Genomic DNA, 19102 nt, shown 5'->3' with positions numbered 1-19102 from the left:
CATCTCATAGACCAAATTTTATTAGCAAACATTCTACATTGAAATCTATAAATAATGTTAAAAAAATATCCTCATGTCAATATAAATGCAGGCTATCAGATAATAGCTTCTTATGCTTTAGCCGAAAAGCATTTAAAAAATCTGACATGTCGGCTGGATTCACAACGAGTGTAGCTTTAATTGAGTATCTTACTTTTTTGATTTAATGAAAGTTCAAATTTGATATCATTTTATTTGAATCTGGCGCTCTGCATTTCCCCTGGCAATTGGCCAGTTGAGACATTTGCATCCCGCCTATCCCTAAGAGGTTTTAAGAGAGGGATATGATTTTAGGAGCCATAAGAGATAATAGTTTTACATAATTTTGTGACAAGTCACGATACTTCCAATGTCAGCCTTGAGTCATGTATGTCCAACAAAGAGTAAGACGGAACACATTTCTATATGGTCTATACACAGCCCATGAGAAGATTCTCCGGAGGCTGTGCAGTGTAAGCATAGAATTATGTCCTAGACTGGAGTGGCTCTCAAGTAGCCAGTAGTTTTTCACTCACTGTTTTCTTCCTTCTTGCCGGGCCATTCTGTTCTCTTCTTTGAGTCAGTCTGGACGAAGATTTGGTTTTCTGCAGTTCTACACATTTTGCCATGGGGTAGAGAGACATTTTTTCTGACATTTTGCATGACCTATGCGATGTTAATGCTATCTGAGTGAGAGTGACTAACAAAATCAATGGGGGCCCCAGTAGGTATTCTGCCATGATTACTACAAGTTTAGATAGCTGACTAGACTACTTTACTAATTTGAAAATGATCAACTGACATGGCTAATTGAGTGACTGTCTGTGACTGATATAAAAGCGAAAAATTGCTTTTGCACAACGAAATCAAATGTATTTATATAGCCCTTCTTACATCAGCTGATATCTCAAAGTGCTGTACAGAAACCCAGCCTAAAAATCTAAACAGCAAGCAATGCAGGTGTAGAAGCACGGTGGCTAGGAAAAACTCCTAGAAAGGCCAGAACCTAGGAAGAAACCTAGAGAGGAACCAGGCTATGAGGGGTGGCCAGTCCTCTTCTGGCTGTGCTGGGTGGAGATTATAACAGAACATGGCCAACATGTTCAAATGTTCATAGATGACCAGCAGGTTCAAATAATAATAATCACAGTGGTTGTCGAGGGTGCAACAGGTCAGCACCTCAGGAGTAAATGTCAGTTGGCTTTTCATAGCCAACCAAATGTTTAATTTGCACCTTGTGTATTCTACTAGGCTTTCGCTCAACAGTAAGTTGAGACCCTGACTGAGTTAATAAAAACATTTACTAGGTCGGGGGGCCCCATAGCAGCCTGGGGCCATAAGCGACCGCTTATGCCTGGAGCCGGCCTGGCCCTGTATATGGAATAGGGTGCCATTTTTGACGCAACCAGAGTATTAACTCAGTCCAACACACACTGTTACATATGGAAGATGTAACAGTGTGGAAGAAATCTCTTAAAGCTGAATACACCTCACTGAGAACAGTTTCTGAAGGTCAAAGCTTGAATGGCTTTACGATGCTCAGTGGATAAAATTATACTGCTTTGCACATTTCATCAAACATCTCAATGGAAACATAGTCTAGACGGATATTTATTGCTTAAATTAACACATCGTGTTTTCTCTAACATGCGTCGATAGGAACCTTTTTTTGTGCCAGTGTTCAGAACATGGGGTGATGTGTACTGTGCTGAATAAAGGGGAGAGAAAAGAAAAGAGGGAGTGACTCCTTCTCATGACAACGACTCCACATCAAAGCTGTTGGAATTGTAATGTAATTGTTTTGACGTGACTCATGGGTAATTTACACACTTCCCTCTCGTAGGAAATGTCCAGGACCAAATCAGAGAAGAGAAAGATGGAGAGAGTAGTGAGAGCAGATGCATGAAACGGAGGGAGAATAGAGCGCAGCCCATTTCATTAGTAACAGTTCAGTTGAGCTTTAACCAAGTGTTGGCTTGAATCTAAAATCTGCCTGTGCATGATTTTGTGGTGTGCAGATCCACTCTGAGAATCCTGTGTTCCCCACTCCACCTGTGTATGTGCATTCTTAGAACGAAGTGGTTCCAGGTAAAAAACACTTTTGGGTTATATGTAGAACCCTCTGTGGAATAGGTTTTGAATGGAACCCAAAAGGATTCTTCCTGGAACCAAAAATGTTTTTTAGGTTACAGATAGCAAGTTGTGTATGGTTAACTGAGGCAAGGAGAGAACCAGAGCTAGGGCCCTCATCAACATCAGATTGGACTCGATCCACAGACTCGCCCTGCTTGCCCACACAACGCCATACACACTGTCTGCCATCTGCCTGGTACAGTTGAAACCGAGATACATCCATGAAGATCACGCTTCTCCAGAGTGCCGGTGGCTATCGAAGGTGAGCATTTCCCCACTGAAGTCAGTTACGATGCCGAACTGCAGTCAGATCAAGACCCTGGTAAGGACGACAAGTACACAGATGAGCTTCCCTGAGATGGTTTCTGACAGTTTGTGCAGAAAGTATTTTGTTGTGCAAACCCACAGTTTCATCAACTGTCTGGGTGGCTGGTCAGACGATCCCGCAGGTGAATAAGGTGAAGAAGGTCGTGGGCTAACGTTGTTACATGTAGTCTGCGGTTGTGAGGCCTGTTGGACGTACTGCCAAATTCTTTGAAACAATGTTGGAGGTGGCTTATGGTAGAGAAATTAACATTCAATTATCTGGCAACAGCTCTGGACATTCCTCCATTAAGCATGCCATTTGCAAGCTCCCTCAACTTGAGACATCTGTGGCATTGTGTTGGTGACAAATCTGCATATTTTAGAGTGGCCTTTTATTGTCCCCTGCAAAAGGTGCACCTGTGTAATGATCATGCTGTTTAATCAGCTTCTTTATATGCAACATCTGTCAGGTGGATGGATTATATTGGCAAAAGAGAATTGCTCACTAACAGGGATGAATTTTGTGTGAAATGGTCTACCTCTCTCTGAATGTAGTCCATGAGGTTCTGCAGAGCCAGGTCATCCCTATAGTACACAATAGATTTTTTCTCAAACTTCTCCAGAGCGTCTCCGGTGTGGGGTTACAGAGTAGATGGGGGTTTCAGATGAGTAAGATCTTTAAGGACATTTGTAAAGCACTATGTTCATGTAAATCGGATTGTTTGAACATGGGAATGGTCCCTAGGGGACCCGTGTTGAGAAGGCTTCACGTAGGGGCCCATGGGCTGGAAGCATCGGGTCCTAATGTGCTATGACTGGTTTTATACCATATGCTTTTAGAGTGGTAATGAGCTTGCGGTTACCCTGGAGAATCTTCCCCTACCACCCCTCTCCCTCCCTTGCTGTCTCGCGCCGGCCTCATGCTAGCATGCCAGTGCACATCCAGAATGTCAGTAGCAGCAAACTTCTTTTAAGGGATCTTGTTGAAATGGAACATTTGGTTCCACTTTGAAGTGGCAGAACATTTTGAATAATTTAGCGGATGTGGAGAGGATGATGCGAGCATTGTTTAACTGCCCTGTTTAGAAGTGGAGGATAGCACAGGTAGAGAGTAGGAACAAGACAGACACCAGACAGTAGGTACAGTACCAGACCCCAGGCAGTGTAGAAACAGTACCTGGTCTGAGTAGAATAAGCCTAGGACAGCTATGGCCAGCTGAGTGAATAAGACCAAAGTCAGACTGAAGGAGAACTGGAGAAGAGAGCAGTGTGGGTACGGACAAGTAAGGAATGGACAATAAAGAGTATCCCAGAGAAAGTATTTGGTCTGAAGGTACAGAAAGAAGTTGCTCAATAACAATGTTCCTAGTCCTGACCTTTGCCAATAGAAGGCTAAAAAGTATTTGTGCTCAACATAATTTTAGAGCACTTCTCCCTACTGCATAGTATGAAGGTGGGTTGAAATGAGGAAAGGAGATTAGAAAATGATTGGTCTTACTGCCTTCAGAAGGTGAACGTTCTCTCGCAGGGCTCCGCTGCAGCCGCAGAAGGTGATGAAGAACATGACCACGACCACCACAACCAGAATGACTCTGCGGGGTCGTTCAGGAACGTGTCTCTGACCGTGTCTTCAAGAGATGATCACAGAAAACCATGTGGTGTGACCCACTAGCACAACCTACTAGGAGCTGGGGCATATTTCTGGGCACCACCACTGGTGATTCATTTCACAGTTTCACAATGATATTGGAAAACAAGAAAGCAAACCATGGAATTCTATGTTTATTGTAGAAAGTCAGGTATTGATTCATATTTTCAAATATGGTTTGGTATATGCTGAAAACAATTGGTCATACCTGTTGCTTTTTAACCTTTGAATATACCCCTATAGCAACAATCAGCAAGTAGAAGACCTGAAAGAGAAGAAGACATAGATATGCATATGATCTCTTTACAATAGTAATAAAGAGGGGTGGGCTATCCACCACACTTCCATCTTATGTAGCGCAAGTGAACAGCAAACCTGGTTTCAAAAAACAAATAAAGCAACACGTCACGGCACAACGCCTCTCCCCCTGTGACCTACTTGTTGTGTGTATACACTGACATGTATGTGATAGATGTACACACACACACTACATGTGAATGTTTTTAATTGTATGTAAATGGTAAAGTATTTTGTCTGTGATGTCGTTTCTGTGTCGGACCCCAGTAAGACTCACTGTCGCCATCGGCGCCGGCTAATGGGGATCCGAATAAATCAAATTAAAATCCCTTATCTTCGGTGATCAAAAATAACTTTTTGCAGACAGTAATTACATAGCAAAAATATATTTATTTGATAGACATTACATCTGGATAGATAGTAGTAAAAACATATCCGGTATAAATTATACATAGTGTTTTATATATAGTGTCTTCAGTCATAACTATGTATTATACACTAGATCATAAGCCTTTAATCCCCTCAGCTACTCTTAGCCCATCCCATTACCCTTTTATGATTTCCATTTGCTGTATATTTTTACATTTTGCTCTGATAATTCATATACATTCTGAACATTTTTAATCGCATAGTATCAACAGGTTGTAAATTAAGATGAATATTTTTACTAAGGGCTCTATTCAATCTGTATCGCTGAAACGTATAGGGGCGGCAGGGTAGCCTAGTGGTTAGAGCATTGGACTAGTTACCGGAAAGTTGCAAGTTCAAACCCCCGAGCCGACAAGGTACAAATATGTCATTCTGCCCCTGAACAGGCAGTTAACCCACTGTTCCTAGGCCATCATTGAAAATAAGAATTTGTTCTTAACTGACTTGCCTTTTAAATAAAGGTAAACAAAATAAAAAAAGATGTGTTAGCATGTGTTCTCTTTACTAAATGCTTTCATAGTTATTATACTAGTACACTATTCCAAAGCATAGATGTTATTATGTAATCCAGGGGTTCCCAAGCTTTTTCCACTCAGGGACCCCCGTCATTTCCTATTGAGCTGACATCTGCAGCGTTTACCATGAATGCAGTCTCCACTAAGGTGAGAACATTGCCTTTAAATTTCAGTCACACTGTAAAGCTGAATTTATGCAATATACTTGAATAGAGCCCAAAGAGCATTATTATATTGTTGATTGATTGACTATGACTTTCCAAATCTCCCAACAGTGCTTTTTGTAGGATTATTTGAATGTGATTGTTCAGCCATTCCTGAACCTACGATCAGAAACAAGATACAGTACATGGGGCAAAACCAGAATAAGTGATCTAATGATTCAGTCCCTTTGGTGGCAAAATATAGTCAGAGTTGAGATGGTTGTATGCCCCATATACATAACATTCTGTTGTTTGCAATAATTTTGTATAATAATTTAAATGGAAAAACAAAGTTTTGAATCAATCGTTGTTTTGTGTATCAGTTCATAAACCATTTGCCATGGAATCGACACATCGAAAATCTCTTCCCCAACTATTTTGGCGCTTCGGTCACCAATTTGTTCAACAAAAGAAAATAATATATATTTTTTCAGATGATTTTCTTTTGCCAATTTTGATATTTAATAAAGGGCAGATAAACAAATTCCTTACAATCTCCCCTTTCCACCTGCATAGAGCTAACATTTCCATATATTTTGTTAACTGCCCATGTGACATAACTCCCTAGAAAGGCCAAAACCTAGGAAGAAACCTAGAGAGGAACCAGGCTATGTGGGATGGCCAGTCCTCTTCTGGCTGTGCCGGGTGGAGATTATAACAGAACATGGCCAAGATGTTCAAATGTTCATAGATGACCAGCAGTTCAATTCCCACGGAGGACCAATATGAAAATGTTTGTACTCCCTACTGTAAATTGCTCTGAATAAGAGTGTTGACTAAAATGTAAAAGGAATGAATAGACCATTTCAGTGTTCTCAAAGAAATAAGTTGCATTTGCAAAGTATTTAAAGAAACTGGAAAACATATATAGTATAAATTTTCACTGCGTGCATTTTTTTTTTGCATTGCATGCACCCCCTCGGCGCAGCATCCCCACCCCCAAACTACTTCCTGTGGCTTTGAGTGAGTCATGGTTGAATACATCAATTGTAACACATTTGGTGCATATTTGACCATTTTCTATCCAGTCTGCTTGTTTTGTAATATATTAAACTTGATCACTCTTGAATAAAATGCATGGTATAGTGTGTTTTCGAAGAGAAACTGTGTTGCTTATGCACACCAAGGACGCATGAGGGAGTTAAAATGATTTGTTGTGTTGTCTTTACTTTATCAAATCATAGTCTGAAAAGAGTTGCTGTCATGACCTTCTTGGTTGGAGAGCGAGACCTAGCAACAGTGTTCTTTTCCCTATACCACATCCAGACAATACATCTGTAACACAGCAACACAGCTTGATTGGAGCTCCTGGGTCTTCTAATCAATACTGTAATTGCTGCTCTTAGGTTGGTTGGCTGACTGAAACATGACAATTGTATTGGGAGACTCTGTGGTGAAAGTATTCCAGATATGTTTTCAGGCTTTGAAAGGGGAGAGTCTGAGCCAGGCCAGGGGGACAAGACAGGAACAAAGGGCTGAAGGATTAGGCTGCAATACTGCAGTCTGGAGCCTGTCTCAGGTACACACACACACAACTAGCCCAGTGATGTTCGGCTGCAACTGGTCCACTGGCCTGGACGGTTCAATAACACACATTCAATCAATAAATCAATCAATCAAATGTATTTATAAAGCCCGTTTTTACATCAGCAGATGCCACAAAGTGCTATACAGAAACCCAGTTTCAATATATTCCAGGTGGGAGTTGCTCCTGCACAGTGGTGGAAAAATTACCCAATTATCATACTTGAGTAAAAGTTAAGATACCTTAATAGAAAATGACTCAAGTAAAAGGGAAAGACACCCAGTAAAATACTACTTGAGTAAAAGCCTAAAAGTATTTGGCTTAAAATGTACTTAAGTATCAAAAGTAAATGTAATCATTAAAATACACTTAAGTACAAAAAGTAAAAGTAGAAATAGTTTTAAATTCCTTATTAAAACCTTTCTGGGATAGTGTCTAGTTTCCTGAATTTCTTCCTGACATCGTGCCCAAAGTAAACTGCCTGTTAGTCAGGCCCAGAAGCCAGGATATGCATATAATTGGTAGGATTGAAGTTTCTAAAACTGTTAAAATAATGTCTGAGGCTACAACAGAATTGATATGGCAGGCGAGAATCCAAAGAAAACCAAGGCTCTTATTATGGAAACCTATTGTTTCTATGTAAATCTGTCTCCCAGATTGCAATTCCTATGGCTTCCACTAGATGTCACCAGTCTTTATTCAAGAGGTTTTTGAAAAACAAGCCAGAATTTGGAGTTTTGGTGAGAAGAGCACTGGAACAATATCATTCTTTCGGCGCGTGAGGGAGAGGGCTTACTTATTTTCATACTACTTTCCGTATGAACTATTATAGTTTATTTACATTTTAGAGTACCTGAGGATGAAATAGAAACGTCGTTAGACTTGTTTGGACAAAGTTTAGCGGTAGCTTTTTGGACTCCTTTGTCTGCATGTTGGACACAGATCATTCTGTCTTCAATTTTATCGATTATTTCTTCTAAAAAATACCTAAAGTTGTATTACAAAAGTAGTTTGAAATGTTTTGGCAAAGATTACAGGTAAGTTTTGAGATATTTTGTAGTCACGTTGCGCAAGTTGGAACCGGTGTTTTTCTGGATCAAACGCGCCAAATAAATGGACATTTTGGATATATATCGATGGAATTAATCGAACAAAAGGACCATTTGTGATGTTTATGGGACATATTGGAGTGCAAAAAAAAGAAGCTCGTCAAAGGTAAGGCATGATTTTTATTTTTGCATTCTGTGTCGCGCCTGCAGGGTTGAAATATGTTTTTCTCTCTTTGTTTACAGAGGTGCTACCCTCAGATAATAGCGTCGTTTGTTTTCGCTGAAAACCCTTTTTGAAATCTGACACGTTGGCTGGATTCACAACACGTGTAGCTTTAATTTGGTATGTTACATGTGTTATTTGATGAAAGTTAGATTTTTAGAGTAATTTATTTGAATTTGACGCTCTGCATTTTCACTGGCTTTTGGCCAGTCCCACATATCCCATAAACTTTGGTGTTCAAGACTTACTAGAAACACAAGCTCTACATTGAACAAATACAATACAGGCCAACTAACCTACAGATGTAGGATCTTAATTTGATCACCCTGTTGAGGGGGACTTTCCTGCAATGCAGAACATTTAAAATGTTTAAAACATTTGAGGTTCAAAAACACTTCTGAAGTTTGTAATTTCCACATTGAAATTTCAGACTTGATTTAGCCTTTCGAGAAATGCACATCAACCCCTACAGAAATGTCAATGAATTATAATTCTCATAAAAATTCATATTTCCTGTTGCTGCAGGATTAGTTTCCTGCTGTAGCAAACTGGCTCAAATTAAGATCCTATATCTGTATAGGCTTAGCATCTACAGTACAACAAACTTGTGATTTTGGGCATGTACTGTAAAACATTTCATGAAACTATTGTACTGCACATTTTGGATAATCAAAATTTCTCAGCACAATGATCAATTTTGTTTAGATTTTAACACAACCCCTGAGACTTCTGGCAAGTTTTGAGTATTAATTAAGGTTGCAAAATTCATGAACAACCATTGAAATGAGAAAGTATTTTTCACCCACAACAAGTTTAATTTAGATATGGTTGATGTGAATGTCTAAATATTACAGTTGTGAATTATCTATCCAAAGGGAGCGTCTGCCTGCTGTTTTCATCTGAATGACATTTCCCCATGTATAATTCACAAGTTTTTGTGCATGAAGTTGCATTAGGAGAAATCCCATGCAGCCTTGATGGAACATGGGAATGTGAGATGGAATCTACACCTCTATTATGATGATAGAAACCCTCATTGTTTTGTTGAATGCTTTTTTGTTGAATGCTTTTTAATTTTGAGCGTATAATGTCTATATAGCCTGCCATACACTTTCTCAGTCTGAACTTCTAACGTGAGTGGGGTGGTGTGGCTTCGTGACATTGATCGCAAGAGCAGCTGCTCACAGATTTGACAGCTACAATGCAGTTCCATCTCCATTACAGCTTTATACATCCGCTGTGCTTCTGTCTGCTATCGCCGGATAATGCTTGATCTGATTGAATCTAGGCTTTATTAGAGTATAAAAGAAGATCGTTTTGGTCAGAAAGTCAGTTTAGTCTAAAACAGAGATGTGGTAATTTGGCAAACTTTCTTTTTCGTACTTTTTATCCCCCATTTGTAGTTACAGTCTTGTCCTGTCATTGCAACTCCCGTACAGACTCATGAGAGGTGAAGGTTGAGAGCCACGTGTCCACCAAAACACAGCCCTGCCAAGCCACACTAATGTGTTGGAAGAAACACTGTACAACTGGCAACCAAAGTCAACATGCATGCGCCCGGCCCACCACAGGAGTCACTAGAGCCATCCCCTAACCCAGACAACACTGGGCCAACTGTGCGCCGCCTCATGGGTCTCCCAGTCACAGCCAACTGTGACACAGCATGGGATTGAACCCAGGTCTGTAGTAACACCTTTAGCACTGCGATGCACTGCCGTAGACCTCTGCGCCACTCAGGAGGCCAACATTTCTTAATTAACTAAATCTAAAACAAAGCTAAATCAACTAATTGATGTGATCGAGTCCTTCAGCATTATGGCTGAAGCCTGATAGAGAAAGAGTTTCTTACCTTGAGTGGTTCAAGATAGCAGGATGGAAGGAAGTTAGAGCACTGAGACTGAGATGTTATAGCCTTCCAGTGCAGGATGGAAGGAAGTTAGAGCACTGAGACTGAGATGTGATAGCCTTCCAGTGCAGGATGGAAGGAAGTTAGAGCACTGAGACTGAGATGTGATAGCCTTCCAGTGCAGGATGGAAGGAAGTTAGAGCACTGAGACTGAGATGTGATAGCCTTCCAGTGCAGGATGGAAGGAAGTTAGAGCACTGAGACTGAGATGTGATAGCCTTCCAGTGCAGGATGGAAGGAAGTTAGAGCACTGAGACTGAGATGTGATAGCCTTCCAGTGCAGGATGGAAGGAAGTTAGAGCACTGAGACTGAGATGTGATAGCCTTCTAGTGCAGGATGGAAGGAAGTTAGAGCACTGAGACTGAGATGTGATAGCCTTCCAGTGCAGGATGGAAGGAAGTTAGAGCACTGAGACTGAGATGTGATAGCCTTCCAGTGCAGGATGGAAGGAAGTTAGAGCACTGAGACTGAGATGTGATAGCCTTCCAGTGCAGGATGGAAGGAAGTTAGAGCACTGAGACTGAGATGTGATAGCCTTCCAGTGCAGGATGGAAGGAAGTTAGAGCACTGAGACTGAGATGTGATAGCCTTCCAGTGCAGGATGGAAGGAAGTTAGAGCACTGAGACTGAGATGTGATAGCCTTCCAGTGCAGGATGAAGGAAGTTAGAGCACTGAGACTGAGATGTGATAGCCTTCCAGTGCAGGATGGAAGGAAGTTAGAGCACTGAGACTGAGATGTGATAGCCTTCCAGTGCAGGATGGAAGGAAGTTAGAGCACTGAGACTGAGATGTGATAGCCTTCCAGTGCAGGATGGAAGGAAGTTAGAGCACTGAGACTGAGATGTGATAGCCTTTAACCATTTGGAAAAGAGCTAAAAACACTGGTAAACAAGATGTGAAAACATCCATTCAGGATGTTCGAATTGAGGTGCTGGGACTGAGATGTGATAGCCTTGGATGCAGGATGGAAGGAAGTTAGAGCACTGAGACTGAGATGTGATAGCCTTCCAGTGCAGGATGGAAGGAAGTTAGAGCACTGAGACTGAGATGTGATAGCCTTCCAGTGCAGGATGGAAGGAAGTTAGAGCACTGAGAAATCTGAGATTGATTCTAGCACTTTAGTTCAGGATGGAAGGAATTAGAGCACTGAGACAATGTGATAGCCTAGTGCAGGATGGAAGGAAGTTAGAGCAAGACTGAGATGTGATAGCCTTTTGCCAGTGCAGGATGGAAGGAAGTTAGAGCACTGAGACTGAGATGGATAGCCTTCTAGTGCAGGATGGAAGGAAGTTGAGCACTGAGACTGAGATGTGATAAAGCTAGTGCAGGATGGAAGGAAGTTAGAGCACTGAGACTGAGATGTGAAGCCTTCCAGTGCAGGATGAAGGAAGTTAGAGCACTGAGACTGAGATGTGATAGCCTTCTCAGGATGGAAGGAGAGTTAGAGCACTGAGACTGAGATGTGATAGCTGTCATTTGAGTGCAGGATGGAAGGAAGTTAGAGCACTGAGACTGAGATGTGATAGCCTTCCAGTGCAGGATGAAGGAAGTTAGAGCACTGAGACTGAGATGTGATAGCCTTCCAGTGCAGGATGGAAGGAAGTTAGAGCACTGAGACTGAGATGTGATAGCCTTCCAGTGCAGGATGGAAGGAAGTTAGAGCACTGAGAGTGAGATTTTAGCCTTCCAGTGCAGGATGAAGGAAGTTTTTTAGAGCACTGAGACTGAGATGTGATAGCCTTCTAGTGCAGGATGGAAGGAAGTTAGAGCACTGAGACTGAGATGTTATAGCCTTCCAGTGCAGGATGAAGGAAGTTAGAGCACTGAGACTGAGATGTGATAGCCTTCCAGTGCAGGATGAAGGAAGTTAGAGCACTGAGACTGGGATGTTCTTTTTCAACCATTTGGTCAAAGAGCTGAAAAACACTGGTAAAACAAGTGGAAAACATCCATTCTATGTTTGACATTGAGGTGCTGGGATGCGAGGCCGAATTGCTGTGGATGCCAGGGAATGGAGTGAAAACGTCAGGAGGACTACATGAGAAGACTACTATAGGGGTTTTCTAGTTTTTCTTTCTACTGATGAAGAAAAAATACAATATTACCCTATGCTGGAAAATCAACCAAAAAAATCCCCATTCATCATTGATTCTAATCACTTTATTTCAATACATATTACTAATACAAAATAGTATGTACAAAGGCTAAACTAGGTATTTTTTGCATAGACGGAACAGTGAGGTTAAAGAAAGCCAGAATGGAATGGCATTGTAAACTCCAATAACTACCACACAGGAAGGACAGATGACTTCATACTGTAAAGCTTTTTAGTTCAAAAAACGGTATACTTTTTTAGATTCACACATCAAGCAGTAAAAATACTAGATAAAATGACCAATGTTATAGGATGCTCATCATCTGTAGAAACCAACTCATAAAATCAGAGAGAGAGAGAGAGAGAGAGAGACTATGATGACAACTGTCATTTGAGTTTCTATTGAGATAGTTCATCACACTGTCTGCCGTACCGGTCCCTTAGGTTTAATTTAAGTTAAAAGAGCACATTTTGGGGGTGGGGGTTTTTCGATTCACACATATACGGTATAACAGCTCACTCATTCACACATCACTGCTGTTTGAAAATCTTACAATATACCAAAATGTTCTGTTTTTTAGATTCAAACATATACGGTATAGTTTTTTAGATTCAAACATATACGGTATAGTTTTTTAGATTTAAACATATACGGTATAGTTTTTTAGATTCAAACATATACGGTATAGTTTTTTAGATTCAAACATATACGGTATAGTTTTTTAGATTTAAACATATACGGTATAGTTTTTTAGATTTAAACATATACGGTATAGTTTTTTAGATTCACACATATACGGTATAGTTTTTTAGATTCACACATATACGGTATAGTTTTTTAGATTCACACATATACGGTATAGTTTTTTAGATTCACACATATACGGTATAGTTTTTTAGATTCACACATATACGGTATAGTTTTTTAGATTCACACATATACGGTATAGTTTTTTAGATTCACACATATACGGTATAGTTTTTTAGATTCACACATATACGGTATAGTTTTTTAGATTCACACATATACTGTATAGTTTTTTAGATTCACACATATACGGTATAGTTTTTTAGATTCACACATATACGGTATAGTTTTTTAGATTCACACATATACGGTATAGTTTTTTAGATTCACACATATACGGTATAGTTTTTTAGATTCACACATATACGGTATAGTTTTTTAGATTCACACATATACGGTATAGTTTTTTAGATTCACACATATACGGTATAGTTTTTTAGATTCACACATATACCGTATAGTTAACAGTGCCAACAAAAAAGCAACACATCAACAATGTCAGTCTTCAAACATGAAAGGCAAATGAGTGTACAGGGTATCATGGAATTTTGCGACACACTTTCCTTTATTTCAAAAATAGCAGGATTTAAAGAATGAAATGTAGTGCACCACCTTATATTCAGAGTGATTTTACATGTAGCAGAGAAACTCCACAGAACAAGGCTGACATGTAGCAGATAATACTGCCGTTTGCCACGACACTACATCAAACACACTATTCAAGAGCAGAACAGCTCAGATAGTCAGCTTTAGTGGTGGGGGATTAGAGAAGAGATTATAAAAATATGTCAAAGGTGGTTGATAGAAATGAGCTGCTTCCTTTCAAATTCCCTCATAGCCGACAAAACCCCAACAACCATTCTTCCCTTTCCGTCTCTAGTCTGTGGCAGTGTTTCCATGTGAAGAGAGTCAATACTTAATGCTCATTCCAAATCCATGCATGAAATGTATCTCTCACTACAAGCTGCAATAGTGTAAAAACATGAATACAGTACTAACCTCAAAAAACATATGAACATTTCATATACACTGCTCCTGAATGAAAATGTACAAATTCAAACAAACTATCAAAGGAATAAAATATTAATAAAATAACAATTAATGGGTAGGATATTAGTTAACACCCATACAGCTGAGAAAATGATTTCCAAAAATATACAGTCAGAGAGAGCGTAGGTGTTTGTAAGATCCTGCTGTCATTTAGAATTTCATTTCATATCAAATGATGCCAATAGGTATTAGGTTCATGAGTTCCTTCCTACTGTAGAGGTGCAACTGCAACAGTTGATCATTTGTGAAATTTGATTATTTACACTCAGGACTAGCATAAGCTTAATGCAGTAAAAGTAATTATGTTGCTTAGTCAGTGTCATCTGAGATTTAACACATTCCACAGGGCAAGGTTGGGCAGGCATTTATACAAGTGGTACAGGCATGGTTAAAGACATACCGCAGATAATAGAATAGCACTCTTAATTTAAAAGATCTTCGTATATCGTCCTACTCTGACTGCATGTTCCTCCCTCAAAACGGGACTTGGATAAATGCCTGTGGCAAAGTTAAGACAGGAAGGTGGTTTAGTTGCACCTTGAACAGGAGAGTTTCTTTTATCTTCAACTCTCCCGTCTAACTATCCTTTTATAATCCCGAGGATAAAATACTAATGATGTTATGTTCTCCGGATAACTGACAGTGAGCTTCAGACAAAACAAAGCCAAGTAGAACATAGTAAAACAGCATATTGTATAAAATCCAGAGACAAAAACAATTTGTGTTAAAGTAACAGGCCTTCTTATACTGCACCCCTACGAACATGAACAAACAACAATTGTTAAAACACTGAGAAACCAATTGACGATGGGAGAATGTGAGAGAAGCAAAGACATGAATGAATTCCCACAGAAGAACAGAAACATTTCTGAATGGTTGAAAACTGACATTTCAAAGAGGGCAGTGACAGTTACACGTTACATGAATGACAACGGAAAAACAGTTTGGGATTTTGAGATGATGCTTGAACCACGTCTGACATATAAACAGTGTGAAGCTGGTTCGTCTTCAGGATTTTTAAATATATATCAATCTATCTTCATGCTGAAGAGGCTATTCTGCATTTCATTCAACATCAAACCATTCCACCCTAAATCAGTTCACACAATGTGGCAATGTCAGACTTTTACAATACAGTAATGATTACAGATATGATCAGTTAAGTCTATGATGTTAGATGCAGTATTACTTCTGGGAGCAAGCATAGTGACAAATAAAACGCCCCTCACCACCACCCAATCTTACTCAAGGGAGAGGGTGCAAGGATTTACAAGGGAGGTACAAAGGATACACATGTAGGTCTACACTCTACAGCAAACAAGTTCTTAAGGGACCACAAACAACTGTCACGTCGCTACAAATGTCTATCCTGGCATGTACCTTGCAGAATTTGCTGGAGCGTTAAATTGTGACGACTGTTTGTGGATGCACCCAGGCTGAGGGGATGTGAAGCCTGTGCTTTACATCAGCAGCTGTCATGTTTTCCCTGTGGAGTATGACGGGGGCTGGTGAAGCAGAGGTAAAGGTGAGCAACAACCAACTGAGCCTGTGACGCAGCTACACACAAACCAGCATCTACTGCAATCTACCACTATGTAGGGTATGTACATCCCAATATGTTCAAATAAAGATGTCCTAATCAGCCTTAAGTAATGACCTTAGATGATCCTGCAGATGATCCTTGCTGCAGACGGAGAGTGTAAAAGCTAGGCAGCAGTGTCTCTGAGTTAGCTGTGTTTGGTTACATTACCTTTACTTCCCCTTTATTCTTCATGTAGCAGCAATGCAGTGTCAAAGTTCTTACACTTCTTATCCCAAGCAGAATCCTAGCCCCTAACCCTCCTACATTTGTAAGATCACATTTATTCGGGCCTCCCGGGTGGCGCAGTGGTTAAGGGCGCTGTACTGCACCAGAGACTATCTGGGTTCGTGCCCAGGCTCTGTCGTAACCGGCTGCAACCGGGAGGTCCGTGGGGTGATGCACAATTGGCCTCGTCCTGGTTAGGGATGGTTTGGCTGTGGCGCGCTAACCAAGGTTGCCAGGTGCACGGTGTTTCCTCCGACACATTGGTGCGGCTGGCTTCCGGGTTGGATGGTGTGGTGTTACGAAGCAGTGCAGCTTGGTTGGGTTGTGTATTGGAGGATGCTTGACTTTCAATCTTCGTCTCTCCCGAACCCGTACGGGAGTTGTAGCGATGAGACAAGATAGTAGCTACTAAACAATTGGATACCACGAAATTGGGGAGAAAAAGGGGTAAAATTCAAAAAAATAAAAAGATATTTTTTTTATCTTTGCAACTTCTGGGCCAGATTATCTATCTTATCAAATTTCCCAAAGTACAGTAAACATTAAGCCAGTTCAGCATGTTAATGATGAATCAGTTTATCGATTACTGCAAGCAGACGGTTGGCAGTGAACGCCTCTTAAAGTTCCCTCTTCTTCTGCACGATGACATGTTAAAGGAAAACTGGGTTGCGTTCATTAGGGCAAGCATTGGAAAATGTGCGTTTCCAGGTAGTCCCACACTGTTTCGATCTGTTTTGATGGAGCCTAATGGACATGATCCTGTTGGTAAAGCCCTCCTAAGTAGTTTAGAGTGTAGATATCCAAGTGGCCTGAACAGAACTACACTTGTTGTTCAGGACTCCTGTGGTTGAGCCATACATTGACCTACGTTGTGGCGCCAGTAACAGGACGCATTGCCGTATCTATAAACCACTGCATCACCTTTTGATCCGATTCCCTCCCTCACCTTCCACCCCCTCTGTGACAGACTGAAGCAGGGGATGTGCTTTGAAAACTACAACAGCAGTAGCATCCAGACTAGAGGTATAGATAGATACATCATCACTTAGTCTAGAAGGAATGTCAGTGGAAATGTGTACTGCGAAGAGTTTCTATCTCTCCTGCCGTTCTGACATGTAAAAAGAAAGAGAGAGAGGAAGAGGAGAGAGTGAGAGAGAAGGAGATGGAGAAAGAGGGATTTTTTAAAGAGTTCAGGTGTGCAAGAGGAGAAACAGCAGAGCAACTCTTCAGACGATCAATGCTGTTGTAGACTTTTGAAGGCAGCCATCCATCCAGCAGTTCTGTTCTCTCTCTCCTCTCAAATCTCACACTGCCTCCACTGCAGTAGTAGCTCCATCAATCTGATCTAATGCTGCAGTCACTAGTCTCAGCCCTCAGAGAGAGAGAGAGAGAGAGAGCACCAGATATGTGTCAGTCCTGACGGGCCGTATTAAACACATTCATTTTGTAACCGTCTATTTACTTTATTTCAGAATGGAAGTACTGGTGGTTATAGACTATCTTAAGATGAATGCACTAATTGTATTTCACTCTGGATAAGTGTCTGCTAAATGACTAAACTTTGAAATGTAAATGTAGGTGGAAGTTGAAACGAGAACAACACTGCTATGTTTCTTTGTGTGTTGCGTGGTGAGATGGTTATCTGGGTGATTTGGTTGAAATGACTATTGATTTCAAGATTTGTAATTCTTCCTTCCACAGAACATTCCTGACATTCCAAGAACCTGTCTGAATCCAGAGCACCACGCACTAAGGACTCCTGGCATTATAACCTTGATCCTAACCCCTGGCCTCTGGCCATCCACAGCCTCATCCATTTAACAGCTCTGACAAGAGATAAGACTTAGCATATCAAACACTCCATTCCATATGAGCATAAAGAACACATTTAGAAAAAAAATGTTGTAATGGGGAAAAAAACATTGTTGTCTGACATTTTCAATAACAAAAAGTTCCAGGGAGTAGAAAACTAGCATGCTATGTTGGAGCCTTTCATCATTTACAAGGGAAAGTTAACATAAATAATCAACACGACAAAATCCATGAAAGCCAGGAGGGAACTACAATATCTGTTTTGTTGTCTTCTCTTTCTTTGCCTTGCAGGGGGATGTGAGTATTAGTAAAGCGTTTGTCGTTTCATAAAATTCGTACTTCCCACAAAACTGTTAGTACAAGCACCCCAAAAATAGAAATGTACTTCTGAAGAGGAGAGCGATAACCTAAGGGTTCCTTGCCAAAAGTATATTTGTCCTTTTATCTTCTAGTCCCATTTTTCTTTGGCAAATGAATGGTGGAGTGGACAGAGCAGAGGAGGAGGGTGACACAGCTGCAGTCTATACAGGGTTTCTGGGAAGAATGGGGAGGCTTAGTGATGCAGTGGGTAAGGGGGGGATAGGGGGTCATCCAGAGTCTTTCCCATCAGGCAGCGTATGGGGCTCGTTTCACTGTGTGCCGTCTGTCACCCGCTAAGCGTCGTACTTCTTCCCCGTTCTATGGATTTGGTGGAACAGTGTCATGGAGAACGCCATGCCGAGGAGCTGCAGAGGAGAGGGAGAACACAGTGAATTTGAAGTCTAAATGGGTTTTATTATTGTTATTGACACAATGAATGGTACAGTGCAGCCAGCTCTGAGTGATGTGTATACAGATGTAAGATCTTAATTTGAGCCAGTTTGCTACAGCAGGAAAAAATCTTGCAGCCACAAGAAATGCAAATTATTATTTGGATTATAATTAATTTATATTTTTGTCAGACATTAAGTACCTGGTATAAAAAAAAACATTGTCTGTGTCAAAACAAATTGTATTAGTCACATGCGCCGAATACAACAGCGAAATGCTTACTAACCAACAGTGCAGTTTAAAAAAAATATGGATAAGAATGAGAGATAAAAGTAACAAGTAATTAAAGAGCAGCAGTAAAGTAATAATAGCAAGACTATATACAGGGGGGTACCAGTATAGAGTCAATGTGCGGGGGGCACCGGTTAGTTTAGGTATTATGTACATGAAGGAAGAGTTATTAAAGTGACTATGTATTGATGACAACATAGAGTATCAGTGGTGTAAAGAGGGGGGAGCAATGCAA

General features: G+C 40.6%; 1 protein-coding gene and 1 pseudogene across 2 annotated transcripts in view; both read right to left on the bottom strand.

Moving 5' to 3' along the window:
* Positions 1-294: 294 nt before the first annotated feature.
* Positions 295-4688, bottom strand: LOC124040669 (annotated as a pseudogene).
* Positions 4689-13700: 9012 nt separating this feature from the next.
* The window catches only part of LOC124034643 (tetraspanin-9), a 306432-nt gene continuing 301030 nt past the window's right edge, over positions 13701-19102 (bottom strand). For both annotated transcript variants that reach the window (XM_046348100.1, XM_046348092.1), the window contains one exon: positions 13701-18551. In XM_046348100.1, the coding sequence (XP_046204056.1) occupies positions 18480-18551 (72 nt within the window). In that variant the 3' untranslated portion in view covers positions 13701-18479. The remainder of the gene's footprint in view (positions 18552-19102) is intronic.

This window comes from Oncorhynchus gorbuscha, linkage group LG01 (assembly GCF_021184085.1).
Source record: "Oncorhynchus gorbuscha isolate QuinsamMale2020 ecotype Even-year linkage group LG01, OgorEven_v1.0, whole genome shotgun sequence".
In the NCBI taxonomy this organism is placed as follows: Eukaryota; Metazoa; Chordata; class Actinopteri; order Salmoniformes; family Salmonidae; genus Oncorhynchus; species Oncorhynchus gorbuscha.
The sequence above is the reverse complement of the archived record's forward strand: the minus strand, read 5'-3'. Positions and strand labels throughout refer to the sequence as shown.